This window comes from Canis lupus, chromosome 19 (assembly GCF_048164855.1).
Source record: "Canis lupus baileyi chromosome 19, mCanLup2.hap1, whole genome shotgun sequence".
Taxonomy (NCBI): Eukaryota; Metazoa; Chordata; class Mammalia; order Carnivora; family Canidae; genus Canis; species Canis lupus.
In genome coordinates, this window is record NC_132856.1 from 47,204,040 (window position 1) to 47,218,001 (window position 13,962).

The 13,962-nt window shown below is 51.0% G+C and overlaps 1 protein-coding gene across 7 annotated transcripts in view; it reads right to left on the minus strand.

Moving 5' to 3' along the window:
- The window catches only part of MYO9B (myosin IXB), an 89,263-nt gene that overhangs the window by 58,864 nt on the left and 16,437 nt on the right, over positions 1-13,962 (minus strand). For all 7 annotated transcript variants that reach the window (XM_072786838.1, XM_072786839.1, XM_072786840.1 and 4 more), the window contains exon 2: positions 10,522-11,417. In XM_072786838.1, coding sequence (XP_072642939.1) covers positions 10,522-11,361 — 840 coding nt within the window. In that variant the 5' untranslated portion in view covers positions 11,362-11,417. The remainder of the gene's footprint in view (positions 1-10,521; positions 11,418-13,962) is intronic.

Consider the following 13,962-nt stretch of genomic DNA (forward strand, 5'->3'; position numbering starts at 1 on the left):
CTACAATCCCGTCTTTGGGTTTGATTAATTTGCAAGAGCGATTCACAGAACTTGGGAAACCAGTTTACTCACTCCATTTCTGGCTTCTTGTCAAAGGCTATATATATAGCTCAGGAATAGCCAGATGGAGGAGATGGATAGGGCAGGGTATGTGGGTAGCTCCATGCTCTCTCGGAGTACGCCACCCTCCCAGCACCTCCACATGCTCAGCAGCGCAGAAGCTTGCTCACCGGACTCCCTCCTTTTGTGTTCCTATGGAGGCTTCATAACATAGGCATGGCTGATTACATCATTGGCCATTGGTGACTGATTTCAACCTTTGGTTCCCCAGAGGTCAGGGGCATGGGGCTGAAACTTCCAACCCTTTAATCACATGGTGGGTTCCCCTGGCAACCAGCCCCCATCCTTAGGTGTGTTCCAAAAATCATCATCATTAATATAATGCAGTATAACAACTCCATTATTCTCATCAGTTAGGAAATTCTAAGAGTTTTAGGGTTCTGTGCCAGGAACAGAAGTTAAACCAAATACATATTTCTTATTATAAATCACAATACCACAGACTCCACTGTGGGTAGATGTTTATGAACACATGTATCTATCTACACCTGGCATAGATACAAAATGTAGAAAGATTTCAGTTGGCAATAGCAGTCTCTGGAATGAGGGTGGGAATCTGGTTTCCTATATCTAAGTATGGGGAGCTGAGCAAAAGGTGAGAAGAGAGCATGAAGAAAGTTAATTGTGGAAAGTTCCAGAATGTTCTATGTGAATGTACAGGTATGAGAAGTCAGCTAACCGTTCCTATAAACGGTCAGGTGATAAAGGGCCTCTGTTGCAAAGGCTCTGTTCAGCCTTTGTGAAAGGCAGGGTGGAGCGCCTGGGTGGCTCAGTCGGTTGGATGTCTGCCTTCAGCTCAGGTCATGATCACAGGGTCCTGGGAATCAAGTCCTGCATCCGGCTTCTGGCTCAGTGGGGAGTCTCCTTCTCCCTCTGCCCTTCCCCCCTACTTGTGATCTCTCTCTCTCTGTCTCTCACTTTCTCTCAAATAAATATATATAAAGTCTTTAAAAAAAAATGGAAACGCAGGGTGAAAGCCACCACAGAAGATACGTAAATGAAGGGGCATGGCTTTGTGTCAATGAAACTTTATTTATAGAAACAGGCCATGGTAGATTTAACCTGTGGGCTGTAGTTTGCCAAATCCCTGGTATGTACAAAAAGAAATTATACTTCAAATAAGGAAAAAGATACTTAAAAAAAAAAAAACCCAAAACATAAAATACCCACAGCATTATATGAAAAAAGCAAAGAAAAGCATCAGGGTAGAACCAAAAGTAATAATAAAATGTGTCATGACATTGCCGAAGTGGGGCAGATAACCATGTGTGCTCCCCAGCAGCAAAAACCACAACGGTGGCCCTGGTGTGCTTCCTGTCAGGGAGCCACTTAAAGGAGACATGAGTCAAACCATGGCCAAACCACCTGCGTTGTGTTCAGAAAGTCACACCAGGCAAACGGGTGGAGGGATGACAAGATTCCAGCGCTTAGGAAGCAGCACTAACTGCATCAGGAACCCACTCGCACGCTCTAAGTTCCTCTGCAAGAACACCTGCAGGAAGCAAGTAAACTCGGCTCTGGGGGGACTTCGAGTTGGGCAACTGCATTTTTTGGTTATCGACAAGCAGCTCTTAAAATGTCATTTTGAGATATTGCTCAAAGTCCGCCTGGAAGGCCAAACCCAAGTGTGCTGGGGCGGCAATAAACACGTAAGGGGATTTCTGGTCTTGGGGTGGGGTGGGGGCCGTGACCGTTTGCCTGGCTCTGACTGCCGGCAGGGCAAGAAGCAGCATGGGCCTCCTCTTTCTGGGAGGAGAAAGTCAGCCCGAGATTGCATCCCTGCCTGCCAGCCACCCTGGGTGTCCGTGCTGAACATAGCTGGGTTGATGTGGAAGTACAATGGCATAATGTTACCAAAAAAACAAACAAAAAACCCTCTGAAGCTATTTAGGCACAAAGCATCTGTAATACTGAAGTTGTTCCTTGCAGGCAGGCAACCTAAAGCTTATTCTCAATGGGGGTGATTCTGCCTCACGTGGTGCTGCCTGGCCACGGTATGGGTTGTCCTGATTTGGGGTACGGGCTGCTACTGGCTTGGGGTGGGTCAAGGCCAGGGATGCTGCTCAACATCCTACAGTGGACAGGATGGCCCTTACTACAGAGGGTGATCCGGCCTGCGTCGGTGGCCCTCATCTCTACGTTTCTGCCTGCAAGGTCTGAAGCCTACCCCTCACAGGCCTTATTCACACACTTGCTCCCTGTGTGATTTGCTGTGTCCTGTCCCCCTTTTGTTCCATCATCTGACTTCAGCTCCTCCCTTCCTTCAGGCTGCTCTGCCAATCCGGGGCCCTTCAAACCACTCCCCCAGATATGCTGGGGAGGCCACACTGGGGACAGAAGCAGCCAGAGATTTGAGTCCTTGCTCTATGCAGCCACCCGAGGGGGGCCTGTCTCCCTCATGGGCTCTCAGTAGCTTGGCCTCCAGCACCTTCTCTCCCATTCCTGCACCACCAAATCTCCCTATGATGCCCATCTGCCCAGGATTCTATCCCTGGCTCTCCTTTTCCCTCCCCTATTGATGGCTGGCTGACCCACTGATGTTCACATCAGTGACCTTCCAGCCACTCGGCCTCAAGGATGGCCCAGAATAGCTCAAGTCCTGACTGTTAGCTAGGGTGTGGGGGATGCTTTTCGGGAGCTCTAAGTCTCTCCCACGCCACCCCCAACCTCCACCCCAAGCTGCACGCCCACTCCAGGTCACCCCTAACTCAGGAGCATCTGGTGACTCCAGCCTGAGGCCCAGGGCAGCCTGTGCAGCCAGACTCAGCCCTGGACTTGTCTGGTCAGCCTATGTCTCTCGTGTGTCCCATGCTGCTGCCCTAGACCCTCTCAGGCCCCACCCCTTATGAGCTGCCAACCTTCCCCTCAACAGACTAAAGGAACAAGCACTTAGGACTCTTGCTTCAAAACACCTCTGCATTCATGTAGAGCAGATGCAACTCGGCTTTTGGGGTCCTCAGATCTGGGGAATGGATAGGTATTGGATAAAGACTCCTGGCCCAAACACTTCTGCTGTGAACGCGCTGGCTCTCCTTCGTGGGAGGGTGACACCAGCCACTGTCCTCCTTCCTCCCCATCCTGAGCCTCCTCCCTGTTGCATGGTCCATGCCCTGAAGTGGACCCCTGGAGGCCTGTCCTTGGCTACCTTTCCCTCTCTCAACCCTCGTGCCTCCTAGCAAGCCTAATTTCCCTCCTTGGCTAACTACACAACAGGCAGGGAGGAGGGCCCAGCCAGGAGGCAACCACCAGTTGGCCACCTGCTTCTGGCCCCTCTGCCTGTGTAGCCTGCTAGGTCACATGACTGGACAACCTCTCAGGACCAACATGCCCTGGGGTCAAGGGGGTCTTTGTGCTGCCTCTGCTGAGCTCCCCCCTACCCCCCTCCATGACAGCAGTCCGCATCAGCAGCCAGAAGTAGCTCCAGGTGGCACTGTGCAGCCGCCTCTGACCTTGTCCCACTCAGACACCTTGGCGTGGGTAGGAGCCTAACAGCATATGCAAATGCTCCCACCGGCTTCTGGAGGCCCTGCTCCTGAGCACCAGCATGCTAGCCTGTTAGCAGGTGCAGCAGGCACACACAGGTGGGTGACAAGACAGACCGACCTAGGTGTGTCTACTGGCCCCACCCTGCCCTTGACACACCCAGGAGGGCCCATACATCCAAAGTGGGTTGCTGGCCAGACTTTGCTTCCCTATCGGCATGGCTCAGGCAACCCTGAGAATCTCCAGTGGAATCAACTCCGCATGTGCCCATTGTCTCCATTCTCTTGTCACTGATGAGGGGCAGGAAGGCACCAAGGGGGGGCAGGAAAGCACTGGCCTGGCCAGGGCAGGGAGGGGGCCATGGCTTGGGAGAAAACCCAACTGCAGACTCGGCCATACAAAGGAACCAAGTCCTGGGACAACTGGTGAAGAGAAACAAAGTGCAGTCTTACACACAGGATGGAATATTACTCAACCATAGAAAGGAATGAAGCTGTGATTCATGCTACAACGTGTGTGAACCTCAAAAACATTGTGCTGAGAGAGAGAAGCCAGGCACAAAAGGCCACACAGCATAGGATCTCACTGACATCAAGTGTCCAGAATGGGCAAATCCACAGACACAGCAAGCAGACTGGGGATTGCCAGGGGCTGGGGGGAGGGGAGCAGAGAGCAACTGCCCATGGTATTTCTTCCTTAGGGGATGGGAACATTCTGGAACTAGACAGAAGTAAGGGTTGTACACCAATGTGAATCCACTGAATACTACTGAATTGTATACTTCAAATGGGTGGATTATATCTCAAAAAAAGCCCTTCTATAGAAATTTGAAGTGCAGAGGCAAACCGCTGCTTCTGGAACCTTAATCACCCTGGCCAAGTGGTTTCACTTGGCCAGGCAGAGGCTGGCTGATTCATGCAGTTGTGGGAATGAAGGATATGGCCTGGGCAGGTGTTCCTGAGAATAAAGGCAAAGTGGATAATGGCATGTAGTTCTGGGTGGAGGGGGGCTGGGAGCTGTCTAGGGTCACACGAGACTGGATTTGTTGGTCCTAGGGGCCTGGTGCTCGGGACTGAGGTTGGCATAGATGCCAGGCCCAGGACTGGCTCCTTCTGGACCTCTAGAGGCAGTCAGGGGCAGCAGCGAGCTCCAGGATTCCTCTTGGTCCCCTATCTCGCTATCCCAGGTCACTCGCCTCTTGTAGGTGTGTGGCAGGTGGCTCAGGGTGTCACAATCTCTCAGCCTCCTGTCTCTGCACAGGCCAGGCCATGGTGGCTATGCAAAGGTCCAGAACCCCAGCACACAGCAGCCTTTGGCTGCTTGGGAAAATGGCCTGGCCAGCAAGCATCCTCGTTTCATTTCTGCTTTCGAAATTAAAACCCTGTGCGCATCAGCAATTGCTGATGGCAACTGTCGCAGTTCAGGAAAGAGAACCCCAACCTTGAGGCCCACACTATCAGCCCTGATACTGAGGTCTGCGGGCCCCCAGAGAGGAGGCATGCTCTGTGGCCAGCCCAGATGCCTCGGTCACTGCATCTAGAGTCACCAGGTTCTCTGAGGGCCTCCGGGATGGGCAGTGGACCCTAGCACACAGGAGGGAGGACCCCAGGCCGCTCACCGCCCTGGGGAGCCTGCCTTGTGCACCTTCAGTGTTCTGTTACTAAAACAACAGTCTCGAATAAACCTCACGTGTCTAAAGGCAGTCTGGAGGCCAAGCTGCAGGATGGCAGAGCAGGGCTGAGTAACATCATGAGAAGCGGTGACAATAAGTGACAGTAACAGTTAACTGTAGGGGCAGGCAGATCAGCTGATTGGAACTAGCTTCCACAGTGCCCCCTTCCTGTTTTTTGGTCAGAATTGCACAGCGAGGCTGCAACCCACAAGGAAGGGGGGGGGGGCAGCCTGGCGACACCCAAACCTCAAAACAATTCAACTTCTCCTTTCAGGGAACTGAGAAAAAGTCCCAAAGGCTAACAAGATATGTCGATCTTTGGCCTCCTGTGGCCCTAGCCAAGGTAAGGGAGGAAATCTCTTTTCTTTACTTTTTTTTTTTTTTAAAGATTTTATTTATTTATTCATGAGAGACACAGAGAGAGGCAGACATAGGCAGAGGGAGAAGCAGGCTCCCTGTGGGGAGCCGGATATGGGACTTGATCCCAGGACCCCAGGATCATGACCTGAGCCAAAGGCAGGTGCTCAACCGCTGAGCCACCCAGGTGCCCTTTTTTTTTTTTTTTAAGGGAAGAAATCTTTCATGAAGATGTACAGAGGTACCATGAACTCAGGCTCAGACCCAGGCCAGGTTCCCACCATGGTCCAGCCACAGCTGCCTGTAGTGTGGCCTGGGGAACCTGGGTTGTAGTAGGTCGACTTGTGTCCCTTCAAAAGATATGCCCAAGTCCTGATCCTTGGAACCTGTGAACGAGATCTCATTTGGAAATAAGGTTTCTGTGGATGCAATTAATATAAGGATCCTGAGGTGAGATCATCCTGGATTTACAGTGGGCCCTAAATCCTGTGACAAATGTCCTTAGATGAGGAAGGAAACTAGACACACAGAGACACAAAGCGAAGAGGCCCATGTGCAGGTAGAGGCAGAGATCGGAGAGATGCTACCACAAGCCGAGGAACACCGAAGGGCTGTCGGTGGCCACCAGAAGCCAGGAGAGGGGCCTGGGACAGATGCTCCCTTAGAGCCTCCAGAAGGAACCTACCCTGCCCACAACCTGATTTCAGACTTCTGCCCTCTGGGACTGTGACAGAATCAATTCCTGTTTGTTTTAAGCACGCCCCCACCCCCCTGCCCTTGTTTGTGGTCCTTTATGACGGCAGCCCCAGGACACTTGCACACTAGCGTGCCTCTTTGGGACCCTCTTCCCTTGTCTTTAAAATGGGCAGAGATGTTGTAACGATGTTGACGGATCTGTACCCGAAGGCACAATAACAAATTATTCTGGTTATTAGAAAGTGACTCTTGGCTTAGCTCAGAAATGGCTGGAATTTGGTGCAAAATTTCTACACGGTCATCGCTGGAAAGAGGACTTGGTCTCATGAGATCCAGAGCTATGACTCTAAGACAGTGGTTCTCACCTGGGGAATAATCTACCCCCAGGGAACACTTAGTGATACCTGGGGACATTTTTGGTTGTCACATCTGGGGGGAGGTGATGCTACTGGCATGTGGTGGGTGGAGGCCAGGACTCAGGACCATGCAGTCCATGGGGTGGCTCCACCAGGAAATGGCCTGGGCCCAGACACCAGTGGGGGCTCTGGCTGAGCAGCCCAGCTCTAAAATAAAAGTCTCCTCCCTTTCCAAGCGGTTGCCCCAGGAAGCACGTTTATGGCCATGACGTGGATTTGGCTCTAGCCTGCTTTGGAAGCCAGCGTGGGCACCGCCCTCCAGCAGCTCCTCACTGCTGGGGAAATCTGGCCTTGCCAGCTCACACCACGGAGCTAGAGGGAGGCAGCCAGGCGGGGTTTGAGGCATCTGACTCACGAGGTGCAGACACTAGGCAAGAAGGGTGACTAATGGCCCTCGAAGAATGTGCCAGAATCCCTTGGGGCAGCTTCAGCGGAGGAGCTCCCAGGACAACTACTGAGCAGGGGCAGCCCTCAGGGAAGAAGGCATCGATGCCGCCAGCTCTCACTCAACAGAGGCTTGCTGAGGGTTGACTTGCCACCAAAAACTGTCCACATTCTGACGCCTATGAACGTGGCCTTATTTGGAAATGGGGTCTTCGCTGATGTAGTTAGTTAGGATGAGGTCATCCTGGATAGGGTGGGCCCTAAACCCAGTGATTGATATCTTTATAAGAGAAGGCCATGTGACCAGAGGCAGAGATTGGAATGATGGGGCAGAGCCAAGGAATGCTAGAGCCTCTGGAAGCTGGAAGAAGAGGTGAGGAAGGATCCTCCCCCAGAGCCTTCAGAGGGACCATGGCCCTGTTGACACCCTGAACTGACCTCTCTGACAGAATAGGTTTCTGTTGTTTGAAGCCACTCTGTGGTAATTTGTTACGGGAACCATCAGACCTCATCCCGGTGCCATGGATGGTCCTTAGCCAGAAAAGGAAACAGCACCATGGTGCCAAAGCTGCCTCTGCACCGTGCTGTGATCGGACATCTGGGCTCAGAGTCCACATGAAGCATGGGCATAGCTACCTGGTTTGGTGGGGGGCAAAAGCTCCACTTGGCAAAACACCTGATTTGGTAAAGGCCGGATCTGCCCTCTTGTTCACTTACTTAACTTCTGCCGTCACTGACGGCCTGCTCCATCTCATCTGGGACTGTAGTGCTTTGGCCTGGAGCACCTGCCACGGCCTCTGATTGGTGCTTCAAGGCAGCTTCATTGAGGCTACTTCTAGAGCTGGGACGGAGTTGGATCACCCTATGGACATCATCTGTAGCTCCCATATCACACAAAACTCAGAGCTCACAAGGTCCCAAGTGATCTGCCATCACTTCCTTATCACCTCGCTGTCCCCACTGCCTCTTGTTCTGGCCGTTGCTTACTCTGCTCTGGCCCCATTTGGAGGCCTCCAGGCCCCCCACCTTTCTTCTAACACTCCAGGCACAGCCTAGCCTCCCAGGCTCTCCATTGGCTGTGCCCTCCTTCTAGACACTGCATGGTCCTCCTGACCTCTTCTGGGCCCAGCTCAGCAACACCTCTCACCTCCTGCTCCCTTCAACTTTCTTCCTTGGGCATGCCTGCTGTTTTTATTGGCACTGAGCTTGCATTTGAGGCCTGGTGTTTATTTTGCTGCCTGCCTCCTCGTCCCTGGGGCAACTGCTCTGCCAGAGCAGGCCTTTGTGAGATTTGGGCCACCACAGAGCGCGGGGCCCAGGATGGTGCCTGGCACATGGTAGCTGTGCACACGGAATATTTGCAGAAGTAACAGGTGATCAAAACCAAGGAGGCAAGACATGTAGGTACACAACATTAAAGAGGAAAACACACTCTGTGGCTGATTACTCTGAAGTTTTTTAAACGTTTGTACAAAAAAAAGAAAAAAAGGACGACTATATGTATATAGGAGAAATAGGCTGGCTATACATGGTGGCACAGGGCCAGACTGCACAACCCCAATTAATTTCTTGCTGATGATCTCACAGATCATCAGAGAGAAAGAGGAACTGAAATGTACTCAGCAGGCATAGCCTAGATAGGCTTTCAGTGAATTTGCATGACAGCAAGGTAGCTGTGTCAGGCCTTCACCTTGGAGGTGGGGATAGGTCTCCTCACTGCCCCATGGAAGGGATGGTCTGGGGTCCTGTGGATGGACAGATGCAGCACACCCAGATGATGCAGTGTTACCCAGCAATCTGAAAAAATGAGCTCTCATGCCACTAAGGAACTTAAATGTACATTTACTAAGTGAATGAAGCTGGTCCAAAAAGGCTATAGCCAGGATGAATCCAACTCTATGCCATTCGGGAAAAGACAAAACTATGGAGCCGGTCAAATGATGCGTGGCTGCCAGGGCTCCAGGGAGGGAGGAAGAGGAGGTACCCAGGACTTGAGGACAGTGTCATTACTCTGTATGACAGCATAATGGTACATTTGTGACACTGCGCCTTTGTCCAGACCCACAGAATATACAACATCCAGGGTGAATCCCAGTGTAAATCATGGACTTCAGTTAATAATGTGTCAATAATGGCTTCGATTGTAACAAATGTACCACACTAATTGTTGATGCAAGACGTTCATATTGGAGAAAGTATGGGGAGTTGGGAGTGGGAGGGAACTCTCTGTATTGTCTACTCCATATCTCTATACATCTAAAATATTCTAAGAAATAATAGTGACTTATATTATTATATTTAATAAAACTCAACTATTTAGAAATATTTAATTATCCCTAAATTCTAATTAGAAGAAAAAAAAGAGTGGAGCCCTGGACTCCAAACCCATAGGCACCAATTCCCCAGGCCCCTGCATCATCCTAGCCCTCACCAGGTGATGACAATTAGACCATGTTCTGAGACGTGGATGTATCTGGTCCCATGCCCCCAAGAGTAAGGGATGCTGTGTGGTCACCATCAGGGCCCCTGCATCCAGAAGGCTCAGCCACGGTGATGCATTGATGACTTCTGTGGAGTTTGGCTGATGGAGACACTGGACAGAGGGTGGAGAGCACCTCCTCCCCCACTGCCTTTATGGTGATGCTAGGAGGCCCCCTCCCTCAGCATCACTGCTGCTTAGCCCCCAGGGCTACACTCTGCTTTGCTGGCTCCCTTCTGTACTACAGGCTCCACTGCTCAGTTTGGACTCACCACTCTCCTTTCTCGGAATTGGGAGTATAGATTGCTGTCCTCCTAGACATTAAGAGTGTATTAATCAGGCCTTTTTCTCCCCCTATATTCTTATGCTTTGATATAGGGGGACCTGGCTGACCTTGAAAGGACTGCCCCTCCCAGGGCTACCTACCTAATCACTGGGAGCAAAGAACTCGCCTATGAGTGTGCCTTGCACATGCAAGCAAACCAACCATTCCAGAGCCCACAGCCCCACCACTTCCGTTATCAGGCTCTCACACTCTGGGCCACTAACTCCTGCCCTGATCACCCCAGGGCCAGGTACCAGTCAACCAGCGCAGCCCCTATGTCCCAGATCCCCAGAATTATTTGATCTAGCCAATCCTAAGCCTGCACACACTGGTTTCCCCATTCCTTCCCACGAGAACCACAACAGAGACTCTGCCCACCTTTTCTCTAGTCTACCTGCCTCCACGCTAGCCCTGGTGCTTCCCAAGCATGGCCCTGTGTAGCTTGCTGAGCACCCCCGAGCCTCCTGCTGTTTCTAGAAAACTGTGAGTATAACCAACTATCTCGAGGGCAGAGGTGTCTCTATACCTGAACAAGAATAAAACCCACACATTAAGGCAGAGGGCCCCTCCCGCCGGCGGCCTGGCTCACCTCCAGCACGGGGCCAGCGCCCAGGATGGTCCTCTCAACGCCGCTGGCATAGCCCTTCTGGCTCAGGGCGGTGAGGCAGTGGATCAGGAAGTTGGTGCTCTGTGTCTTGCCTGAGCCACTCTCGCCTGAGATCACAATACACTGGTTGACACGCTTTCGGAGCATGGCATAGTAGGCCACGTCGGCAAGCGCGAACACGTGCGGCTCCAGCTTGCCCAGCTGCTGATTCTCATACATCTTCACGTACTTGGGGTTGTAGATGGGGAGAAACTTGAAGGGATTGACGGCCACCAGGATGCTCCCCGCGTACGTGTAGATCTTCTGTTGCAGGAAGCGGTGCTTGAGGTTCTTCAAGAGATTCCCCTCAGTCAGCTCAGGGAGGTTGCAGAGATCATCAAAATCCGCCTCCTGTCGGGGCAGGAGGCCGCGCTCCACCAGACGCCGGGTGGCTGTGGCCTGGGACACCAGCTGCATGTGCACGTACTTGATGGTGCCATCGGCGTTGCGCTCCTGCAGCAGGAAGTAGTAGCCGTCCTCCTGCGGGTGCTCGTCCTGCGCCCGCCGTGGCCACAACAGCACGCGGTGCACAGGGGAGTCGTTGGCATCCAGCACCCACTCCTCCCCACCTGTCTCCTTCACCTCCACCAGCACATAGCACTTGGTGCCATCCAGCTGCAGGCTGGCGATGGCATCCTGGATGACATCGGAAGTGGTGCTGTCCTTGGTGGCGGTCACACGGCATGAGGCCCGGCTCTGGCTGGTGGCCAGCTGCGGGTAGATGTGCAGGTGGTAGGCTGCCTGCCCCCCGCGGCCGGAGCTGCCTGCCTCGTTCACACTCATCCTGCCGGTAGCCTGGCCTCAGCATGCCTCCCGGGCTCGGGGCGCGCGTCCTGGAGCTGGAAGGGAGGGGGTGACACAGTCAGAGTGGTGGTAGTGGTAGTGATGGTGGGGAGGAGACACTGACACCACCCCTCGGCCAGAAGGAAATCCCCTGCCCCTAACAGAGCTCTCTCCAAAAGCCAGAAGGGCAAAAGAGCCTCCATCTGTCCTTAAATGTGACCAAACCTAAGGTTTGTGACTGTTGCAGAGTGACTTCACCAGATCTCCTTCCCCTCCCAAGATCAGACTCTTCCCCTGGAATGTGCTCCTTCCCAGCCCCAGTTCCTGCTCCCCCCCTACCTGCCAGTCAGCCTCTTAGGCTTGCAAGTCCAATGGCCATGACCATCTCTTGGTTAAGCCCTTCCCAACCCACATCCTTCCTGGCCTCCCCTCTCTGACAAAACCTCCCCCAGTGGCTCCCCAAGCTCCCTTTTGGGCCTTGGTTATGTCCCCAAAACACACAAGGGGCAGCAGGAGGTATGTTGGGTTGAGCAAGATTGAACCTGCCCTGAAACTCAGGGATTCTGAAACTCCATGGAAGACTAAAGGAGAGCCCCCCAAAACTCATTTGGGAGAGTTGTTCAGAGTGCATTTGCTTCTAGAACCCACATTTCAGTCTAATCATGACAAGACCATCAGACAGACCCAGATCAGGGGCATCCTGCTGTACACCTGGCCACTCTTCCCTGAGACTGCCAAGGTCTTCTTCTTCTTCCTTTGTTTTAAAATTTTATTTATTAATTCATGAGAGACAGAGAGAGAGGCAGAGACACAGGCAGAGGGAGAAGCAGGCTCCCTGAAGAGAGCCTGATACAGGACTTGATCTGATCCCAGGACCCCAGGATCATGACCTAAGCCGAAGGCAGATGCTCTACCACTGAGCCACCCAGGTGTCCTGAGACTGCCAAGGTCTTAAACAACACAGACAGACTGAGGAACCATCCAGACAGGAGACTGAAAAGGCATGGTGACTAAATACAATGGGGCTCCTTGGACAGAATCTCGACCAGAGAGAGGTCATGAATGGAAGAACTGGTGACATCCACATAACATCAGGAGATTGATTCACAGCAGTGTACCAATGTCCATCTTTTAGTTGTACAAACATGGTCCTATAACGTAAGATGTTTGTAAGATAACGTAAGATTTGGGGAAGCCAGGGGCATCTGAATGGCTCAGTGGTTGGGATTGAGTTCCGCATTGGGCTCCCTGCAGGGAGTCTGCTTCTCTCTCTCTCTCTCGTTCTCACTCTCTCTCTCTCTCTGTCTCTTATGAGTAAATAAATAAAAGCTTAAAAAAATAAAGGATTTGAGGAAGCTACGGTAAGGGTACAGGAGACTCTATGCTGTCTTTACAATTTTTCTGTAGATCTAAAATGACTCTGAAATAAAAAGTTTATTTGAAAAAAAAAGCATTTGCTTCTTAAGACATTGCAGGAAAAAGAGAAAATGAAGCCAATGCTGCCAGCAGTTCATTTTGTGTCTTGGAGTAAGAGACACAAACGCAGTGTGGGTCCTGTATGGGCTCAGTGGGTGCCACCTAAGCACAGCTGAGGATACAAAGATGAACCAGACTTTGGTTCAAAGCCGAGCAGGAGTAGCTGATATGCAAACAAATGTGAAAGTGTATCAACCACGTAAATGAAGAAGTTATTCCCCTTGAGAGCCACAGAATGCTTTAGGAGAGTGGCCAACATCTAAGAGGAGTTCTGAAGGGTGAAGAGAAGTTCGTTCAACAGGAAGGTAAAAGGTAGGAAAAGGGTACATAAGGCCCACTCCTTGTTTTTGTAAATAAAGTTTTATTGGTGTGTAGCCCATTCATTTACATATCATCCCTGGTTGCTTGTTTTAACACCATATCTGAACAGTTATGACAGACTGTAACCTAAAGGCCTAGAAAAGCCAAATGTACTTATTTTCCAATCCTTTACAGAAAAAGTTTGCTGAAGAAAAGAAAAACAAGGAAAGAAAAAGTTTGCTGACTAGACATGCTTGTAGACAGCACCAGGAGTGTGAGGAGCTGCCAGATAGAGGCTGAGGTGATTTGGACTCTGGGAGACCAAGTCCTACAGCAGAATTAGGAGGACAGCGGAGGGCGAGGCTAAACACAACTACACATTATAAAGCTGTTATTAAAAGTTCATGTGGCCAGCTGTAGGTAGCGGCAACAGGTAGGAAGGTCGGGGGAAGTGGGAATATTTATTTTTTTAAACTTTCTCCTAAATCAAGTAATTTTGGGGTATTTTCTTCTAGTTTAACATATGTTATATATATATATATATATATATATATATATATATATATATATATATATATATAACTGAAACTTGGATTGTTATGTGATATGTTGGCACTTCTGAATGTTTCCCCATGTCATAAAATACATACTGAAACATGATTTTTAATGTCTTCTCAGCATGTCACTATACACAGAGAAATTGTAAAGCATGTGATCCTTTTGCTATAGATGGGCAGTTGGTTTCTGATTTTGTGGACACACATCTTTATGCACTGCTCTGACCATTTCCTTGGCATTGATTCATTTAAGCAGGATTAGCAGATA